General features: G+C 37.9%; 1 protein-coding gene across 6 annotated transcripts in view; it reads right to left on the bottom strand.

The window, feature by feature from the left end:
- Positions 1 to 21664, bottom strand: part of LOC125956937 (neuropeptide SIFamide receptor-like) — a 45490-nt gene that overhangs the window by 1622 nt on the left and 22204 nt on the right. For 5 of the 6 annotated variants that reach the window (XR_007469212.1, XM_049689230.1, XM_049689229.1 and 2 more), the window contains exons 3-8: positions 17994 to 18188; positions 6456 to 6603; positions 5470 to 5608; positions 1877 to 1983; positions 1317 to 1470; positions 773 to 885 (exon numbers count right to left, since the gene is read on the bottom strand). Coding sequence is in view for 5 of the 6 variants with exons in the window: in XM_049689230.1 (XP_049545187.1) it covers positions 773 to 885; positions 1317 to 1470; positions 1877 to 1983; positions 5470 to 5608; positions 6456 to 6603; positions 17994 to 18188 (856 nt within the window). In the remaining variant the exon portion in view is untranslated. The remainder of the gene's footprint in view (positions 1 to 772; positions 886 to 1316; positions 1471 to 1876; positions 1984 to 5469; positions 5609 to 6455; positions 6604 to 17993; positions 18189 to 21664) is intronic. The other variant, XM_049689232.1, reaches the window with a different exon arrangement.

Below are 21664 nucleotides of genomic sequence, written 5' to 3'. Positions count from 1 at the left end.
TAATCAAACGCTATGCTATATGAATAGCCTTTTCTTTTTGCACTCTAGTACAGGTTTTATCCATACATTGCAGAGGGACTAAAGTGTTACATTTTTTGTTTTTGTTTTTTTATATTTTCCACTTTTAAAAACGGTTTGTTTGATTTTCAATTAATCGAAACGTATCAAACATCAGACTCAGCGTATTTCGTAAGTTTGGAACAAATCCTATATTTATCGTAGCTCCAAAAGTATCCATCTAGCAGAAATTTTGAACACCTAATCTTCAATTCATTTATGAGTTAGCCCTGTCGAGTTTTTTTTTTATTTTAAGGGGTTTTGTAAAATAATCTTAGAAATTTCGATTAAGCAAAATCATAAAAATCCTATTCAAATTAAAAAAGGAAAAAGAAACATCTTCAGAACACTACAACATGTAAAATTTTTTTAAAAAAATCACCGGGCCGACATGGAACAAATAATTATTTAACGAAAGAACACCAACTCTCATGTCGTAGAGGCTCCAGCACAGAGCCACGATGATAGATACCACCAAAAACGATTTTTTGCAGCTGCTCCTGAACGGAGTTAAAGTCAGGCAGTATTTTCCTGGAATCTTTTCCTCAAATTACGATCTAATATTCTTGGAATGTTTCAGTTTAATACGATATTTATGAAAAAATGCTGATCGATTTAGAGGAACGCAAAACGCTTTTTTCCCAGAATGAAATTTGCCCCCTTTAAACTCTTCAAATAAACTATCAAATACATTTGTGTAATTACAATTGCTTACCGCTCATGAAATTGTATATCACAGGATTAACAGCACTGTTGGCATAGCATAGCCAGTGAGAAAACAATGATAATACGGCTACAATATCACTTTGACCTATGTCAACTGTGTACCTGAAATGATCATAAATAGTAATTGTTTTAAAATTTTGGAAAACAAATAAAAATAAGAATTATATTGTAGCTCAAAGAGAGTAAAAGTGGTTTGTTTTTTATATGTACTTTATGTTCTTCTGTTTAACTCATGTTATTAATGTTTTATTGTCGATTTATGCAAATGATGACAATATATTATATACTAGCAAAAGTAGTTGATGTTTAAGATATACAGTCCATTTAGAGAGGACAAAACCACGCCGATAATAAAAAAACGAGCTATAAAATGTTAGAAATTATTTTATTATTTTATCTTAGACATATACTTCTATAACAACAATGCGTTTGAAATCAATAAAATGCATTAAGTTCAATGGAAGCAAAAATAAAACAAGGTATCAGAAACATGTTTTCGGTAATGATATGCTGCTTTTAAGCGTACTGTTTACCTTGCAACATTAAGCATGTGAACTGGAAAGTAGCAACCGGCGAACATGATCACAACGGCAACCAACATTTTGGCCGCTTTCCGGCGGGCTCGTAGCTGCCCCATGGTGCTCGTGTTTCCGACGCAATTCAATGTTGTTCTAGTGCTGTGCACTGCTAACGGTGCAGGGAAGGGGTGAATCGACGTAGAAACATGTGGAAAAGTGGTGAAAGAGTGAGTGTGAGAAAAATAGTTGTCACCAAAACTCAAAGGCAATGCAAGGCATAAAGCACGAAACACGGCGATTGAAGCAGATTGCGACGGTCTAATAAATTGGTAAGCAAAAGAGTTTTGTTAATATTTCTCTTCCAAGTGACGGCAAAAAATGTGTGTTGGTTGGGGGGTTGGTCACATGAACTTCGATATTGAAACTGTCAGCGAAGGATGCTAGGCGATGCTTCCCTTTCAGCTCTGGATATCCCTTTGGGGAGATGGTTTCATTGAGCAACTGGTCCTAATACAAACGTGACACTAAAGGAACTTTAGGGAGGCAAAACGAATGGATACAGTGTGAATACTCACTTCCACACGGTTGATTGCGTGATTCCCGATGGCCCGGGATTGTGTCCGAGCGCCACAGAACGCGTACTATTTGGAAGTATGCAATGGTCATGAACAAAAGCGGTAGACTGTAAGCAAACAAGACAAGATTAATGATAAAAAAGCCGAAAACTCTCGTTTTGCCTTGGCCAATGAAACAGAATAATCACTAGACCCTATGATTGGGCTTCAAACGAACCATACAACTATACCCCTGCGTGAGGTTGAAAGTAAATTTCAACAGCAAGTAACTCGGATTGGAAGTGATTAGCAATAGCTGTCGTGGTTACCCATATGAATTTTACCCTGAGAATTCGAGCCATAGTATATTCGAACCCTGAACAGGAAGAATTACTAAATGTGTCAATGATTTTGTCCCTATTGGCGTAATCATCGTATTATACATCGAATTGTTTATATATCATTCCAAATATTGGATATATTGTTGTTATGTTTACAGTATTTTTGAGTTCTGCCTTTTTAAGGCTTTCTTTAAAGGAAAACGAAAACTGTTTTAGAATGTTTTTGTTATATTGTGCGTATATGAAATGCTAAGACGCATTACTCTGCGTAAGTAGTCTTTTTATGTAGTAGCATAATATTGTTATATAGCATTATAATTTTCATTGTACTACTTATAGTCGCTTTTTACATATATTTTACAGACGAACCGTGTGGTTTCAGCGAACTTATAGTCGCTTATAGCTGTTGTTGGTAAACTAACTTTTCCTGGATGCGTTTTCATGTCATCGCTTTCTTTTTATCCATGCCTAAAAATGCATGGAGGACTGACGTTTGATTGATTTCATCAATCACATACATCCCTACACTCCTAACGCTTCGATTGGTGAAAAGAATCATTTTTCGCTAACGTCGACACTGTCGGAATTTTAGCCAAATGTTTGGAACTTCCCCTAATTTTCTGGTCTATTAGTGACCATTTCAGTGAAGCGTTTTGTTCAAGCATTGCGCTAATTTTATGCGTTTCTGTAAAATCAAACAAAATATTTTTATTCCGTGGCTATAAAGTCACAAAAAATTGTGCTCCCGCCAGAAAAGTGGCCGACAAGGAAAAACAGATTGAGCATCATTTGCCGCAGTTGACAATAAATTAACCGTTATTTTTCATAGAAAACTGACAAGTTTGTGATCCAGAATGCTGTGCTATATACAGAATACTGCTAGTATATACAGTTACATATACAAAACGCAATGCATCCTTTCAAATAGCACACACTCTTAAGGACAACAAGCAAACGCAAATCTGAACTTCAAGCATGATAAAAATTCTTCAGGAACGCTACAGTTCATTACCTCATGCAATCTTTCTCGCATTCCATACACGGATCGTTATTTTGTAAGCATCGGATCGTTATTTTGTAAGCATTTTTTTGCACTTAAACCTTTTATTGACAATTATAGTCAGTACCCTGTTTGCAAGAATGTTTTAAGAATAACCTTGCTACCACGGGATGCGGAATAACCTACAGAATATCATCTGTTCGGCTGCATATACTGCTAAAAAAATCAAATTCGGTATTTGGTTTCTATGCGCCGTAAGGAATTTCGTTTATTGGGCCCTATTCCAAGCGTCTGTCTGTCTTGTGAGACAACCGTCAGTCTGGTATCGGTATTCCAAGCGTCTCATGAGACACCGATTCCAGTCTATGTTGACAGACTCGCTGTCTGTTACCAAAAGGTACCAGACAGCGAGTCTGTCATATGAGACTGCGATTTGAAGTGACTGTTACGTTTTTGTTTTTCACGTTGGCGGATCGATGACCTATTCTCAGAAATTGATTAATTAAGCCGCGGGAAACGCGGGCACGGGCATAATTAGCGTTTGAAATTTATTTTTGTGAAAAATAAAAACACGTTAACGGTAAGGAAACTCAAGCTGCGCCCGATTGTTTACATACAAAGCTGGGATTTTGACGGATTTTGATAGCCAAATGAACACTTGTTCATTCAAGTGTTCATGAGACTGTTGGAATACCGATTTTAACCAACAAAGACTGGACGGTTTACGACAGACTGGACTGGACGAGCCCAGTCTGTCAATAGAGACAGACGCTTGGAATAGGGCCCATTATATTGGGTTTGGGGCGTTGAACATGGCGCGATAAAACCACCCTACATCGATAATCTGGTTTGGCAGGAGGAGCAAAAAGAGGAGGGAGGTTGGAGGGTGAGGTGTATAATTTGCTGAAGTCAATATTTGATTTGATATGTTATTCTTTACATTTTTTAACAGTTATTTGCCACTTTGCATTATGGAGTCGACCTTTATCTATAAATAACCACTTCATTTATTGGACGTTTATTGAGTTATCATTTTATCAAGAATTACAGAGACGTTTACTATGATTGCTTTACAATTAACTATTTGCCAAAAGAAGAATTTTTTTTTTCTTAGAGCCGGTAACAAGACGTTGAGTGAAAGGGTTGTTTGATTATTATGGCAATCGATTCACTCTCTCCACGGCCTGAAAAGTATCTAACATGATTTCGTTGCCTTTTGTTCTTGTCTGTTTTATATCATTGATGGAATGAATGGAAAGGAATCCCAAGAAGTGTGAGTGACAAATATTGACTGTCAAGAGATTGGCACAATGCAATATTGAAACGTTAAGGTCAACAAACAATAGGTGCCCAAGATCCTGGTGCTAAAGGTCTGGTTGTGAATTTAAAGGCACTGAAGTCTGGGTACACAGAATCCGATATTGAGCTCTTGAGGTGGCTCAAAATTGCTGGTACACAATATGCGATGCGAAAAAACATATTTCCAAATATCAACGATACATCATCTAGATTCGAATACTTGTTCGGTCTCATAATTTCAATAATATCACGCTCTATTCTCATCTCAACTTTTTTAAATGAAAACATTCGATTTCCATTACAGTTACAAGATAATTTCAAGCGGAGATGCACAATTTCTGCACATCTGGGGAGTTTACGTTACGTTGTAGATAAAATACGGCAAAAGAAATTTTTGGAACAGCTTTTATGAATTTGCACAAACCGAATCGGAAACCAACTGTAAATTTGGGATTCTTAATGTCCGAGTCTTTAAAGAACTAGCTTTTCTAATATTTAACATAACCTGACATAAGCAAAATTTTAGATTTCTGTTAAAATTATACGTCATATAAAAGTGTAGTTAGTCTCGGAAAGTAAAGGATGTTTTTAGGAAGAATCATACAAAAAATCAGGCACAAAAGGCAATAACAGATTTTTTGGGCAAAAATATTGTATCTAGTCAGATCACATAATGTTTATGCTTGAAAACTGTGAAATTAATTTTTATTTAAAACGAATCATCATCGAAATGGATGTATTGCTTGGAGTACTGATTTGCAAAATTTTACAATTACGTTCATTATTTCCAGATTATCAATGTGGTAGGTTTTACAACATTTAGAAATAAATGTATTTAAAGAAATGCGTGATTATGCTTTCTTCAATGAAAGAGATAAGACATAAAATACTGTGAATTGAATTAGAGAAGCCAATAATCCGAAAATCCTGTCGTTAAACGTCGAATACCAAAATGCGATCCTCGTTGAACTTACGTATAGAGAAGCACAAATTTAACGATGTAGAAGGTTTTCTCCGTTTCGTTGTCCCACGTGGCAACACATTGCGTAAAAAGTTTGATGTCGAAGCGCAACTTCTTCCGGCGTGTTGTTAACACCAGAAACTCAGGCAAGTCTGTAAAAGGTTATACCATAAACGAGAGATGAGCAAGGCAGTGGAAAGTACACAAGCGGAACTACAATAACCAGAACGGAGAACGTTTCATGCGTGGCTTTTTGCGTTAAGTAGCTCACACGTAATTGCTACGAAATTGAAAACGATTAAGTGCATCCATCGCTATGTATGCACGGAACCATTTGAACTTTCCTCTCCATCTAATGTGTTTCATATTATTATAAAGTACATCTTTTTAAGAGTTTTTCAACAAAATTTATTACACATATTACACACATTACAGTATACCTTAATATAAAACAAAATGAATGAAACAAGTTTTTGAACTAGAGGGGGGGGGGGGGGGGGGGGGGTTTATTTAAGGTATACACATTCTAACAAAAGTACACACTAAATGTATGCTTCTATCTTCCCTTTATATATGATAAATTCAAATTGATAAAAATTGTTCTATAACCAAAGAAGCGACCATTTAAAACCACAAAACTTGCGATAATAGACGTAAATAACAAAACTAGCATATTATGTTGTTTTCTTACATACAATAAACAGCCTATTTTATTGTAAATATGGCTGTGTAAATCAACAGTTAAGTAACATTTGCAAAAGTTTTGTTTTTTCATCACAAAATTTCAGATTTATATGTACTGTCAGTAATCCAGTAGTTAGAAATCTAGATAAAATCTAATGGATAGGTAATTATCCACAAATAAGCAATTAACACTTCGACTAATTGCTTGTTCAAGCGCAATGCTGCTTAGTAACAAAGCTGCTGCTGGTAATACTATTATTATAAATCCTTTGTAGGGGATGGACAGTTGTGTAAAATATGAAATGGGAAACTCACCCGACAGGAAGCCAATCAGCCAAATGAGAGCAATTGAGCGCCAGGCACGTTCCGGTCTAGGTTTGTAGCGCAGGGGAAAGCATATCGCGTACCAGCGATCGATTGAGATGAACGTCAGCGTTAAAACCGAAACTGTCACCGATACGGTCTGAAATGAAAGACCAATGGGCAACCCAGAGATAGTGTAAAGAAAATAGTAGCGGATGTATCAACTGTGATGTAGCAAAGACCCCATCCCGGATTAGTGTCCCGATAGAAGACACTTTGTTGTTTGATTTTGATGACCGCACATGAAATGAAGAATGGAAAAATGTATGCATACATTTTTACTAAAGCCCTTAATCAGCTGACCCGAATATTCTGACAGCCGAAATTGTTGAAATAAAATAAAAATCATTAAAGAATTACATTTGTTGAATAATTTTCCATTTGAATAGTAACCCGAATAAATGTCATTGCGCATTCCCTAGTAAGCTAATCCCTTCGTTTCTATTAAATCCAGTTTATATCTCAGCTTTTAACTATTCCATTAGTTTATTCTTTCTGGTACGTTTACTTAGCTTGTCATTTTCATTAGCATACAAAATGGTGTTGATTATGACTAAATATAGCAATGCCAAATACAGTAGAAAATGCACATTGCAAATGGCTTTCTAACGCATGTCAGAGTAAATGAAACGATCAATAAGCTTAGTAACGATAGTAAAATCTAGTATAAAAGTTCCAACAAAAAGCGAAGAGACTATTGATGACGTCTTCTGACGACGAAGTCTTCTGATGGTATGTCGAAAAAGAAGGTCTTTTCGATTGATCAATTGATCAACTGTCAATTGATTTCAATATCTTGCTCGGCTTAAATTGAATAGCTAATAGCAGCATTTAATCTATTTCCATGACGGTGAAAAACTACGTCAAACCATGATTGCGATTTATGGGAATATTAATAAAAATATTCACGAAAAAACTGTGTTTCTACTGTTTTCCAATTATCGAATGTCGATTCATCTCAATTTCCGATTATGGTTTAGTTACAGCTAATTTTCTCTTGTTAAAGCAAGCTGCAGGAGGTTAGATAATGTTTCTTTTTACATTTGTTCAGGACCGATTTCGAAATTTATTTCATTTTTTTTCTCTGGCCCAAGTTTTCTTCTCTGGGTGGTTTGCAGGATTGCTTGCTTCTTCGGGCGAGAAACTGGGATACTGTAATGTTTGCTAATTTTATTGGGTCCTTTAGCTTTCGTTCTGACGCTTCGATTTTCTTCTTTCATGAACAAAGTTCAAATCATAGCTTTGATCAATAACATTCATATCGGATTTAGCGGATGACTAATAATGTAATGTTTCATGAACATTTTTCTGGAGCTGTACTTAGTAAAATCTACAAAATTCAGAACGCGTTTAAACGAATGTTTTTGATTGCATAAGGTCAATTCAGGGCATAGGCAAGGAAAGTGTGTTCTGGCCTAATTACAAATGTACATAAATAACCATTAATAGCACGCGGTTAATGTCAAAATTGAAGATTTATTAGGCCAGCATAATCCACAGATTGATATTGCTGATACTATTGGCCTTTGTACGTGCACATTTTTGGTCAATGCCTTTTCCGTAATTGTTCTCTGTGACTCTCAAGAATTAAAATAGCCTTCGTAAGTGAAAGTCTCATCATCTTAACCCCACTTTACCTTAAACCTAGTCCTGTTTTGCCTGTAATAGTGTCTTTTGACCAAGCAATTCTTCTAAACCAGGAAATAGGAAGTGTGACTGTTAGAGTAACTATCAATTTAATATCAAAGATTGCTTTTAGAATCACTGTTTCCTATTTCAGATTGAAACAAATATTCATCATCATCATCATCATCATCATTATCATTAAAATACTTAACATGTGTTTATAGAGTAAAGAATTGAGAGTGTATCATTCAAAATACATAAAGTAGTGTAAAAAAAGTTTGAATGTGTTTTAATATTTAGATATTAATGTTTCAAACGTTGGATTTTTCATATTCACTATATACCGTGTTTCTTCCATTGTTGTTTGTACTTATGAACCTTTTTCCATTGAAACTAAAGCATTTATTGATTTTCAAACTAGATGGAATACTAATGTATGAACCTGAGGAAAGTCCTGTTCCTCTTATTCTGTGTGGGACTTTCACTCACTAAACAGTTATCTTGGATTCCCATTACTAACGTACTGTGCTGTTGTGTGCCTATGTCGGCATGACTAGCAGTGAGATCTTAATAGCAAATCGTAGATGCTGCGAACGTTGATAACTACGGTACAGCTCGAAGGTTATCATAAAATTATTAGCAAGATAATTTATTGTAATGGCTATTCAGATTTAACACATTTAATATTGGTAGAGTTTTTCCATTTGGTAGAAGCAGCTTAACACCATGGTTATCTAAGAATCTTACAATTGACACCATTTTATAAAACCAATACGTTGTTTGATATAGATTCGACCATTGAGATTGAGAGTTATTTAATGTATTCTACGTTCCGGATTATCTTTTAATTTGCCATCATATTTCTGAGATTTAGTAATGTTTATTTTGCTTATTGTTCAACACATCAAATTACAATAAAAGCGATCTTCATTCCTCGTTTGGAACTCTCCTGAAAGTATTTTCGTACTTTATAATTGCCGTTTTCAGGATCGTTTGCAACGGAATGTTGGGAAAATGGTTGTCACGTTTACTACGATAGTTAACGTGCTGCCGCGTGCCTTCTGCGGCTTTTTTGCGATAAATTCTTGTTGGGTGGAAATACTTGCATTTAAGCATGTTTTGGCATTTAGCATCCATAGTAGCGACGCCGATACTTTGTACGGAAGTAATATGAGAAAACGGTGTGTTTAATGTACGGGGATAGCATGCTTGCTTTGATTTTTTCGATGTGAACTGCTATGAATTTGTGGATTAAGAAGGTTTGAATATTATTTGAACGAACGGAGAGGAGAAGTGGCCAAAATCAATCATCGTTCAAGCAAATCGAGATACTCTTGGATCGTTACACCGCAATTGCAAAGCTAATCAGTTGGGTAAACCTCGGCTTTTTATTCTTTTACTTGTCGGTTATGTTTTGGAGAACATCAAACGCGGGACTAGCAGTGTTAGAAGCTATAATTTTCTGTTGGTTTTCACAGTTCGTCCTAATCGTATTGCAAAGCTACGATTTCGACGCTCAGCAACTGACCAATTGCGATGTAAAGTCGTAATATAAAATCAATATTCTTTTGATGAAGCACCTCTTTCAATCAACAGAACAGAATGAATAAAGGGAAAAGATTTAATTTAGAAATGAGAAGTTCTCAGTCCAATGAAATTCAATGCAAAGAAACCAATGAATATTTAAGAACCGGAAGCCATAGTATTGTATTTTTTTCTCCTTCAACACATTAAGTACAAATATGTTTTCTGTGAAATATTCACATTACATTAATGTTTAACGTGTTGATGATTTGGCAAAATTAAAAAGATGTTAAAATTTGAGTTATAGTGAAATATTTTACGAAACATTCTAGTTATTTTTTTCGTTAGCTGCATACGAACACACAGTTAAAAAAACGGGGTGAAAGATAAAAGAAAGCAGATGTGAGATAATAGAAATCGTGGATAAAATATTGAATAAACTAGATAGAAAGACAGCACCATTTAGATACAAAAAACTAGATTTGAAATACTTTATAAACGATGGTTTCATCAAACCCAAAAATGTGGACAGTGATTCTGGCTGCTAAGAACGGATGCCACTACTACTTCTTGGTTCTGATTCACAGCATCCGTAGAGACTATGCAGACTAGGTTGGAAGAAAAAGGGATCCTAGGGTAGAGAGAGGGGATATATTTTCAATTTTCATCACCATCACCATCATCATCATCATCCTAAGGACTGCGAGTGAGATTAGTCAGTCCATCTTCTTTCTGTTTTCGTTTTCTGGCGATTGATGATAAGATTTGAGAGCATCTTCCTAAGTAAAAGAGCTTGTAAAACTAGTAGGCAGAGATAGTTTTTGGAAATGTTGAAGTCAGTAAAGTTCATCATTGTCAGTGAATTTGTAATTTGTTTCGTGCAGCAAGAATATTAACACGTACTGCCACATTAAGCCATTGAGATGTGGACTAAAGAAAATGGTGTACGGTAAACCCAGCATCATCGGCATCCATAGTGTTTATTCATTTCTCTTTGTACTATTATGAAGATACTACATCTTCTGGTTTTGGGTGCATGCTGAAAGTAACTGGCAAATAAAGTTTTTAAGTAGTTCGTAGTTCTGTTTCCTGTGCTGAATCATACACAGTAATAGATTTCCTTTCCTGCTAGAGTTCGTAGTACTTATTATCAGGGTTAATGGTTACAGCTCGAATGACCTATTGTGGAATATACAATGGCATTAACGCTCAGATTATCCCGCTCAAAGACTTTACCGGGAAATGTACGTTATCGTGCTTCTCGTGTACTAAAAACCAACAACCTAAATAAGCCCCGGTATCGTTGAACTAGTTTAATGAAACGAAAGCCCATTTTCGATGTTGCAATATCAACATCAATGTTTTGTGCGTACCTTGGATCGAATAATTGGTATGCTAGTGACAAATCCCGTAAAGCTGTTTCATTCCGCTCAATAAAGCGGTGGTGTCGTTCACGAAAGCCACAAATTGTCGAATTTATTAGGGGACGTGCTGCGGTCAGCAAAGATTTAGCGTTTTTCTCCCCATGATATCCAAGGTGAAAGGGCCAAAGATAGTCATAGAACTTAATTTGAGATTCCTTGGAAGATATGTGAACTGGTCAAGGCGGGCAAAATGCAAAATATTGCTTGCAGACTGGCAATGCTTCTAGTAGATGCGCAAGGTTTACATTAACTTAAAAAATGCTTGTAGTTAACTCAACTACGTTCTCAACGTATACATTCAAGTTAGTCATTGAATTTCAACAAATGCTGAATGTAGAGCAGCATCATAAAAAGTAAATCAAAACGGTCTATGAGTTCGTAACAGCAGGCAGTGCGATCTGCTACCTAAGAAAGATGCGATCCAGAATATCATGTATAATATCAAAACCCCAAAATTTGGCAAAAGGAAAAAATATGAGCAAAATGCTTTCTAGTTCAACCAATCAATTTAAAGAGCTTCAAAACTCATGTGACCAGGAAGGACCAGACTGTTGCCGTTGGTATCACATGTTGCTACAGATAACCATCAGCAACTGTTCGCTGATTCAACATTTGTGTTTTTACCACATAGGAGTTCTTCGGGGGAGAAAGGTTTAACCAAAAGCAAATGAAATGGTATAATCTGGGAAAATAATTAGGTCAAATAGACGATAGGGTATCAGATACGAATGACTCTAATATATAAAGTTTCTACATTCTTACGACTAATTTTCAATTGAATTTGTATTTAATCCAACAAATCCAAAGTCTTGAGTCGATCCAAATCAGTGAGAAGTTTAGCGAAAAACCGCATGTTAGACCTTAAACTAGACTCAATGATTCATTTCACTGTTTTACTGTCTTTAAGAGTAATAACTCATCGGACGCTTAGGGTGAGCTGAAATGTATCATACCCAAAATAAATTACCCTGAATAAAATGCCTAATAATAAGTCTAAAATCAGTTGAAAACAATGTTTAGCATAAAGCATACTTCTCGAAGAAAATAGTTTTCGTTCCGATATTATTCCGAACTATCGTACAGTGAGAGTGGGGCCAATGAATTAGGTAGATGTTCATAGTGGAAAGGTATACAAAGTAAAGTAATCAGGAAACTCATAATATACTCTGTATTCTCTAGTGGTCAACATTCTAACGAGTTGCTTGCTCTTCTCACCTAAAAGTGCAATTCTCAGGATTCCACTGGATTCATCGCATGGTCTTCGTACCGACATCTTCACGCACGATCGACGATCCAACGATCTGTGTTCCGGCATCTCGCTGAGCCGAGTCTCGAAGCGTGAAAGTGGTTAAATGCTCTTCCATGAACACTGGCTGCTGTTGGAATGAGCTTGTGGTCTGAAGGTCGGCACCGAAGGTAGTGCACGATGTTCTCGAAAACTCACGCTTCCTTGGTCATCAGACAGACCGGGTGCGGCTTTGGACTGAAGGTATAGTCAAACCTCGGGCAACCACATTTTTAAAATCGAGACACATAGGGGCGTGATTTTTCTCCCGTTTCACGGGGCCATTGCCATGTTCTGACTGTTTACCTATTGCTTTCCTTCACACCATTACTCGCAAATCTTTCATCAGCGACCGCAGGAACTTCTGGAAAGCGAAATGCGCGCTAGCGTGAAACCCCTTTTTTACTCACACCTCTATCACCACCAACCTCTGAGTCTGAAGGGCCGTTAGACCAATTGTTGAGATGAAACTTGAAGCATGAAGGTAAACAAACAACGCAAAGCGCGTAGACCTACAGGCCTGCGTAGGTGAGCTGAGGTGAAAATATTGGCACAGGATTTTGCACATTACATTACTCCACGTTAAGCCGCCCGCTAGCAGCAACAGCTCCTTTCCAAAAATCCTTTCTTCACCTAGAATCAACATACCTTTCCGATCGCCTGAGCCCACGAAATAAATATCATTTTCTCGACACCGAGGACCACGTTCGTACAAGCCGTCAGCGATGTGCAACGGTTGAAAAGTTCTGTCGTTAGGTGAGTTGAGGTTTATTTTTGATCTTCCACCTTCTAGGGGCAGACAACTCTCCAACTACACCGAATCACCTTTTTCATCGTGGAGTGATGGCAGTGCAAATCTCTGTAACCGTAACGCTGGGAAACCTTCTTTATATGCTAGAAGCGTCATGCATAGCTTTACTCTATGACCGTGTGTGTGACTAGGTAATACTTCATTTACCTTATCATAATATTTATGAGCTCAGGGAATAGTAGCAGTACTAAGGTTACAATTGGGCGAGATGTGCACGATCCAATCGGCGAACTCAAACGTAGCACGTGCGACGTTTGGGACAGCGGATCGTAGTAGCAGGAAAGCAACGTAAATTGAGGAAATATCCAATCGCGAATGCATTTTGCATGTAGTTTCGTCATGTTTTCATAATATTATCACTTTTGTTTTATACACGAAAGTACAAACGTTCACTGTGTTTGTTTAATATTTGCTGTAGGAGAAAAGCATTCGCGCTAAGGGAAATATTCCTTTACATCAATGAATGCAAGACTCAACGATGTAAAAACTAATTGCAAAGTCCTTCTTTGGGTGGGATGTTTTAATTTTGTTCTTAAAATTTCTTTGCCCATATATTTTTATAATATAATACAAGCCATCAAACGAAACTTAGCATGCCCAGGATATGGAACGATATATCTTCCCCCAACTATTATCATTTGTTGTTAAAACAAACCGGAACGAAAAATATCAAACGCCCCAAACTGAAGTACTTAATACTGAAGTAGTACAGAAAGCCATAAATTTAAAGCCAAAAAACTTAGAAATTTTGGCAAAATTTACATCAATATATTGGAAATTCGAATATCGAAAACAACATGATTGGATAAACAATTTTAAGTAATGAATCAATTTAATGAGATTAATAGCATATAGAACGGTGCAAAGGTGCATCAAAATAAAGTTCATTTCTGTTAGCAAACGCATGTTTCGTTCGTTGGTTGTGTTCCATCAATCGTGAGTGCTAGCGCAATCTCCACCAATTCCCATCCACTTACACATTTCCGCTTCCTCGATGTTTTTAGCGGATACGATATCTCTTCTCTAGCATTCCCTTCCAACGAAATAAAATGAAAATGTGTTATTTATTTGCTTACAGTAAAAATAAACGATTTCGTTGGTAAGTGTACGCAATGGTTTGAACATTCAGTGGCGTATTAGGCCATTCTTTTTTAAAAAATGTTACTACATTTTCCATCATGATATTAACGAGATTGAGTTGGTCAAGTTCCAACCACAATATGCAAATGATGTTTTTCGCATGTCTCTCCATCAGGCATCAGCGTGAGTAAAATCTGATTTCTATTTTTGTCAAACGGATTTCAAACCTTCTGTTAGTGCTCGATGCCAACATCGCTATTTCCAGAGTCATCCATTATCAGAAACCTAACATGAAAGTGATGACACACAGGATCAATCAACCGCCATTTGCACCTACGGGGAACCCACAAAGGATTTGTTTAGATTTTACGACAGACGTGTAAGGTGAGCTGAACGCTCGTATCTGTTAGCATTGACCGTGAAGGCAGGAAGATTCTGAATATGACCAACACAAACAACTCGAACAAACTTCCCTTAAAACGTTGGGTCGCAGATGTTACCTTCTGCCTGGCAGTCAAGGTGCTTCGGCTATGCAAAGGAGGGAAAAGTGATTTATTATAAATATTCATGAGACTGCTTAATTCTGCATTCGATGCCATGGTATGCGTTTGGCCAATCATAATTTATGTCGAAAAACGATCTAAGATTTAAGCTACAGTCTGCAAATGGAGCCGAATTTTCGACCGGAAAATTTCTAGCCCTCAAAAAGTAAAATCTGTATATGTATGCATTATAAATTGACTTGTTCCTGACTCACTTCCTGATAGCAGCTACAATTTCTGCTCCCAATCGAACAGTTAGTCACAGTTGGTTAATGGTTTAACAACGCAAACGAGTTATGTTATTGAGAATATTTCGGCAATCCCGATGTACAATCGTCACCAAATGGGGTAGTATATCGGGGATCTTAATACGATATCACTCTTTCTAATCAAAGATACCGGGAACTGGAGCTGGAGATGCCCGTATGAGTAGGAGCTCGATCCTAAGAATTCGATAGCATGCATGGAAAGAAAAAGAGGTTACAATCCGGTCGAGCGGCTAGAATGTTGATAGAAACATTTCCTTACAACTCACCCGCTGGTGCGTCAGCGACTCTACTTAGACAAACCGTATGTATATGTAAGCATATGCCCTCCGAGTCATCAACATGACAATCGGATGAGGAGCACTAGCTAGTGTAAACATGGGTAACATAGAAGCCCTGGTGATACCGTTGCCCATCGGATTCGCCACCCGACTAACAATGGATCCATCCACGCGAATCAATGATCATTAATCATTTAGTCGTTTATCTAGAAGCCAAAGCCTAGGGCATCCGAGCCTATCTAGGGGATACCGTAACCATTCCTTCCTGTCCGGGGCCGTAAGGTCTTGGCAGATTTGTATGACACAATGTCAACGATTTTACGAGAGCAAAAAAATATTGACCTAGAGCAACAACATTTTCGCATCCGCATCCGGTGGCAATGGGTTGCCTACTTCCCCGTGGCTTGAATAATGTGGACTGCTGCAGCCTACACACCCGTTGCGGGACGAAACGTAGCCCACGGTAAAGGAGGTTCGGCACAGGATCACCACTGGGCGGATACGCGTGCAAAGTATCCTAGCGTGGTTAATAAATATTTATTATTTTTAGCCAGTATGCACCCCACAGGTTGGGCGTCTGTGGTAAGATGGTTGAAATATTTCGTATCAAAGTATGTCGCAGTACAAGATAAGAGATGCTCAAGGGTAAGGAAGTATCAAACCGAGGCAGTAACACAGAAGAAGCAACCAAACAGACAGATGAGCTTGTTCGAGGGAAAAGCGATTAATGGAATCATCCATTTTTCGGCCTATTTCTTCCCCTTTCTCTTTCTGTAAACCAATTCTCTGACAGTGATGTGAGCCTGTCATATGTCGCCTGCACGGCTGGCCTGGCATGGCGCCATCTATGTCACGATTAATTTTCCAATAATTTATTAATAATATTAATATTTTTACGACACACGCTGCGGTTGGTAGGGTGCTATCCGGGATACCCGACGGAGACATCGGATGTGTTTTCTGCCGCTGCAACGGACTAGCCGAACCGCGGCGCAAAGGCGTGATAATGGTTCGCATCATTAAAGAAGCATATTTTACGGGGCGCGTAATTTAATTTACTTCCCTTCCGGCCGTTGGGTTTGCTCCGTTTGATGGCCATGGTTGATGCTCGTTACGCGTGAACGTGAAGCTGGTCGTCACAAGCCAAAGGAGCCGGTGACACCAGCTGTAAATGCCCGGTTGCGGCGATGTCGGTTGCCGCAAGTGATAAGGTTAAACGATCGTACCGCGACCATGCTGCACGGTTCGGCCGAGAGTGTTGTGATGGAGTGGCATCACTGCCAGACGATGCGCTATGCTGATGGAAGGATGCATTCCCGCCGTGTTAGTGCAATTACCTTGCAGTGCATTTTATTGGTAAACACCGTTATAAATTGATAAATGGTGAAAGTGACGGTCTGGCTTCGAATGAATTAGTAATATAAAATTTCAAGCTTAGCGTTCATGGATGGGGCCGTGAATTTTGGTTTCTCTTGGAAAACGATTTGGAAAAAACTGTACATCTAGGGATGGCATCTGCAACGACTCTTATATAAACATATCACACATTTTACATTTCATGTTTCAAAACGCATTACAAACCCAATCGAACGATTGATAATAACGAAATGCAATGCAATGGAAACAATCCGGGAAAAATAGCTACGCCATACGATTTGTGCTCTGAATTTTTCAACGATACTATCGACCACTTACAATATGAAAGACGCAATAACAAACGAAACGACCGTGATCGTCTGAAATCAATAAAAAACAATGCTGATAGTGCCATTTGGATACAAAAAAAAAACCCCTAAACGTGTCATAGATTGGGAACACTTTCACCCATCTTCGATGGAAGGATAATGGAGAACGTTTATAAAAGCAACGAAAAAAGGGACCAACAGATGAAACGTGAGCTATGCGAATGCAACTCTGTATAATACGAAGAAGAAACACAGATTTCGATTTAATATCAGTACAAACGCGCTTTGCTGACAGTGTCAATGTCAAAGGGCTCGTGTATATGACATAGCAAGGATTAATGTGTTAACTTTCCGTATGCTATGAATTATCCAATCTTCAGTATAATAGAGGCGTGCCTGGGAGCTCAAAATTGCATAACCGATGAAGTAGCTGGATATTCACATATTCATTAATTAATAATCCACATAAAACATACTCATTTTTTTGAGTAAACTTTGATGATAATTACAAACCGTGCGTAGCATATGGGATTTCGGTTTTATGATGATTCATTCACAACTGTTTATGTATAACATTCGATTGCATTCGTTAGAAAAACAATCAAAGAATTGACAATCAGTTTTGAGCTTGGTATCACTGACAAAAAAAAAAGGACTAGGCGCCTCCATCACTTTTGGCTGACTTGGGCAGTTAATTCTAATGAACTCATAAATGTGTAAGTTGAAGCAGCAAATATTTCAATAGTTCAATACCATGTACTTAACACCAACCCCAAAGCTGTGTCTGAACAATCGTTTTCAGACAAATAATGTAAGAGAGGGAAACTTCTGAAAAATGTAGTTGATGAATGTATAGGATTAGATTGGATGTGTTAAGCGTTCAAAAGCAAATTGTTAACAAGATAATTGTATCATTTACATAAGATTGAAAAAGTGTCCGTTAAACTTATCAGTACAAACACTCACCTGAAAGTAGATTACTACTTTGCACATGGCCTTTCCCATAAACCACGTTTCTGTCACATCCCAAACGACGGTAGGCGGCAGACAGAAGAGAATGACGAAGAAATCGGCCACAGCCAGATTGACGATGAAGATGTTGGTAACGGTACGCATTGTATGGTTGGTGTATACTGCGATGCAGACCAATGCATTGCCGACCTACGATGAGAAAAAGAAGTGAAGGGCGAAATTGAATCTAGTTGAACATCTCTTTTGAAAACGGCAGTTCGGTGAAGGTTTTTCAAAACCGAGAAAGCAAGAGAGGAAGCGTGCTTCTGTGTGGTTACGGTGCCACCGTTGCCATTTAGTCACACAATGAACAGCTACTCGGCAAAGTGGTAGCGACAGAATGCCCAAAGCGAGCATCAAATTGAACATTTGGGACAGCTAGACTGACATTGGAATGGGGTTCAAATATGGACAAAAGTGTGTTGCAAAATTGGTGAAGGGACCAACAAAATGTCTTTAAGATACGACGGTAAACTTATACATTATCACAAACTCAGAGCGGGCTCTAAGGAGCTAAAAATTAATTTTTAATCTATATCGTCTCTTATTTCAAGATGTTTGTTTGGTTAATATGATTTATAGGAAAATATAGCTTAGCCCATTTGTATCTAACAGTCGCGTCTGCAATCGCAACACTGTTCATTGCGATCGACCAGACACATCAAACTTCTGATGTGTCGAAATGCGTACGTATTTAGCATACGTCTTATTATATCCAATCGGAAGCCCCTTGTTTGGTTTGTCTGTGCGTCTATGCGCCCATGATTAACGATACATCATGGCATAACAAACAGGAGGTGGCGGTGAGGCTGGCCTTGCAGAATTCGGAAAAGCGGTCATCACAGCCACTGTCTATTTTCAACGCCTCGTCGCCCGGCATCGTACGCATTAGCCTTAATGTGAGAAATTTCTTTATAATACTATCGGGCACGGACATACCAGGGTGTTATTCTGAACACTGCTGGGGTACCAGCTGTTTATCGAAAGGGACTAGTAGACATTTATTTTGGATAAAATAAATACAAGCCCGAGCATAATTTCGCACAGTGTTGTGAATTCCCGACTGAAGAGCTTGCAATAAATTAGCTATGTTTCTGATGAAAGCTATTAGAGCATAATAGCGGGCAATTAAATTGGGAAACGGAATGCCAGTAAGCTGTTTATCCAAACGTTTGTTTCTTCTCGAACGCAAGCAATCCAGAATGATTCCTCGTTTCGACTCCACAGACGTTACCAACAAACTGCTATTTTCTGTTTGGCTTATGGCCCTTGCCCCTTTCATTCGAACCTTCTCGTCAATGGTGTTTGAATGTCGCGATGTAACATGAACCTTCGTTTCGAATATGCAAATGATGTTAAGCTAGTATATGCAACATGCTTAATTCGTACGTAATTTATGTCAACGCAACCCCAAAACACCATCCCACTGATCATTGCCGATGCCATTTTCGACAGCCGTTTACGGATGATGTAGCGGCCACAATACATTTCGTTTGGACAAAATGTATCTTCAACACTTGACAGTGTCTTCAATGCGTCATTCTGTGTCTTTGCGGCTGGACTCAATCGTTTCACTCTAAGCACACGCGCGGTTGATGTTAAGGTCTCCTATTCAGAGGGAACGTCACAATGAAATTATCATCTAAGCTTGTTATAATGTTTGTCCATTTCCCCTCTCTACCCAACTTTAGCGTACGTGCCACATGCTGCAGGTGTCATCTTGCTTCAGTGAAAAGGAGATTTGCTAGGCAAACGTCTTCTTCAAAACAATAGGAACATTCTAAAAATAAATTTGAGGCTCCCAGAAAGAGCCTTGGGGATAATTTATGCTGAGATTATGCAAATCATTATTTTAAGAGTAACACGTATTTAAGAAAAAAAACATGATTTTAAAGTACTATTTTCGTTGTTCATCGTATTAAACGTCTAAGGAGTATGTCGTTTTGTTAAATATATAAAATGCGAGATTAATTAGAATTTTCTTTTGCTAAAATCTTGAAGACCAATATTTTCCAAAAATACCCATTTGACTTGTTGTTGTTTCGTAGAAAACCTTGTTTTGAGAGTCTTTGAAATGCGTGCTCGACAAAATAATATTTACCTTATGTGATTAAAAATTAAATTTGAAAACTTGCTTTAGTAGAAATAATCAAATACCAAAAACCACATCGATATTACAAATAAGCTAGAAAACAAAAGCATTATCTTGTTATTCTCTCACAAAAAAAATCCGATCATGTGACCCGAGGTGATGGGAATATTAGATTCTACCGTTATCCCAAAAAGATACTAGGCTATGGTTGTTCGGGTTTGGCATTGGGAAAAAATGGCTTTGGAGAATGTTTGTGGTTCAGCAAATCCATTTAAGTCAAGCCCGGTCCAGTGTTTATGCTTGACGTACAGAACGAGGAATCTTGAATTCTTAGCTTATTCACCCCCCGAGAAATAGTGGACAATCCTCGAGAGGATAACCGATGAGCGGAATGAGGCTGTGTTTATTGGATATGGTTCTTGTGAAGTTCACGACAGTAGTTCACAGCCAAAGATGAAAGTAAAGGGGATGTTCCTTTACATGCCGACGGGCGAGGTTGTATACTCTCTATTCAAGCCCCATACCATGGTGACCACGACCTGCAAACTGTCCCACGATTACGTCAAATAGGTGCCGTGTAAACAATGGGATACTTGACCGATAGCCGCATTTACGGTCCATCGCCGGCGATCTATCGGCCATGGTGTTGCCTCACAGTCGCCGACTTGTCGGCGCTGTTTGAGTAATGTGCTTCGTATACTCTAATTTTGGAGATTATACGAAAAAATCATGTCCGACCACGATTGATAGCACAGACGATCACATTTTGCGACACTTAAGTCTATATCGGTTTTTTTTTCATTTTTATTTTAACTGGACTATTTGATTGCATTATGTCTCATGGTGTGAAAACAAATTACGTCAAAAACATCTCTAAGCAGCTGTACCCAGTATGGTATTTGAATTTGCGCGCAGTGCAATTTTTGAACATTCGAAATTTAACAGATGTACTGTTTTGTAAAAAACTTGACATAAAACTAGAAGCGCCCACTCTCCAATCTGCAACACACTGCCTGAAACTTGATATTCATAGTAGGATGAAATCATAGTAGGACCTGTACCAGTTGTAATGTGTAATGTAAAGTAGAGCCGAAATATGTTTCCTTGGCCCTCGATACACATTCCCGTGCAAGTCTGATCGGTATTTTGAAGACAACCTACGACACCGACGGAACGTGAAATTTCAATCAACTATTACGGCCAAGAAGCAATCAGCGTAGTGTAGAAAACCAAAACTATGTCAAAAATTCTCTTGCGCTTTTGGAAATTACCATCCTTTCATGCCCGATTGATAAGCGTTTTATAGTTGCGGCAATTGATGGATATCCGTTACAATAAAGACCGTGACAGTAAATCCCCAGCAAAGCATTTATTATTGTTGTTTTATGAAAGTGTTTCTTTTATGTTCTAAAATTGAATTCAAACATGCAGTTTGATTTTGCACCAATACATTTGCACTACCATTTTTGCATATGTTTTGTATGTTGTTGCAAAACAATTATAGAACCATGTGCTTTTGAAATTATTTGCAAAC

This window comes from Anopheles darlingi, chromosome 3 (genome assembly GCF_943734745.1).
Source record: "Anopheles darlingi chromosome 3, idAnoDarlMG_H_01, whole genome shotgun sequence".
Taxonomy (NCBI): Eukaryota; Metazoa; Arthropoda; class Insecta; order Diptera; family Culicidae; genus Anopheles; species Anopheles darlingi.
The sequence above is the reverse complement of the archived record's forward strand: the minus strand, read 5'-3'. Positions and strand labels throughout refer to the sequence as shown.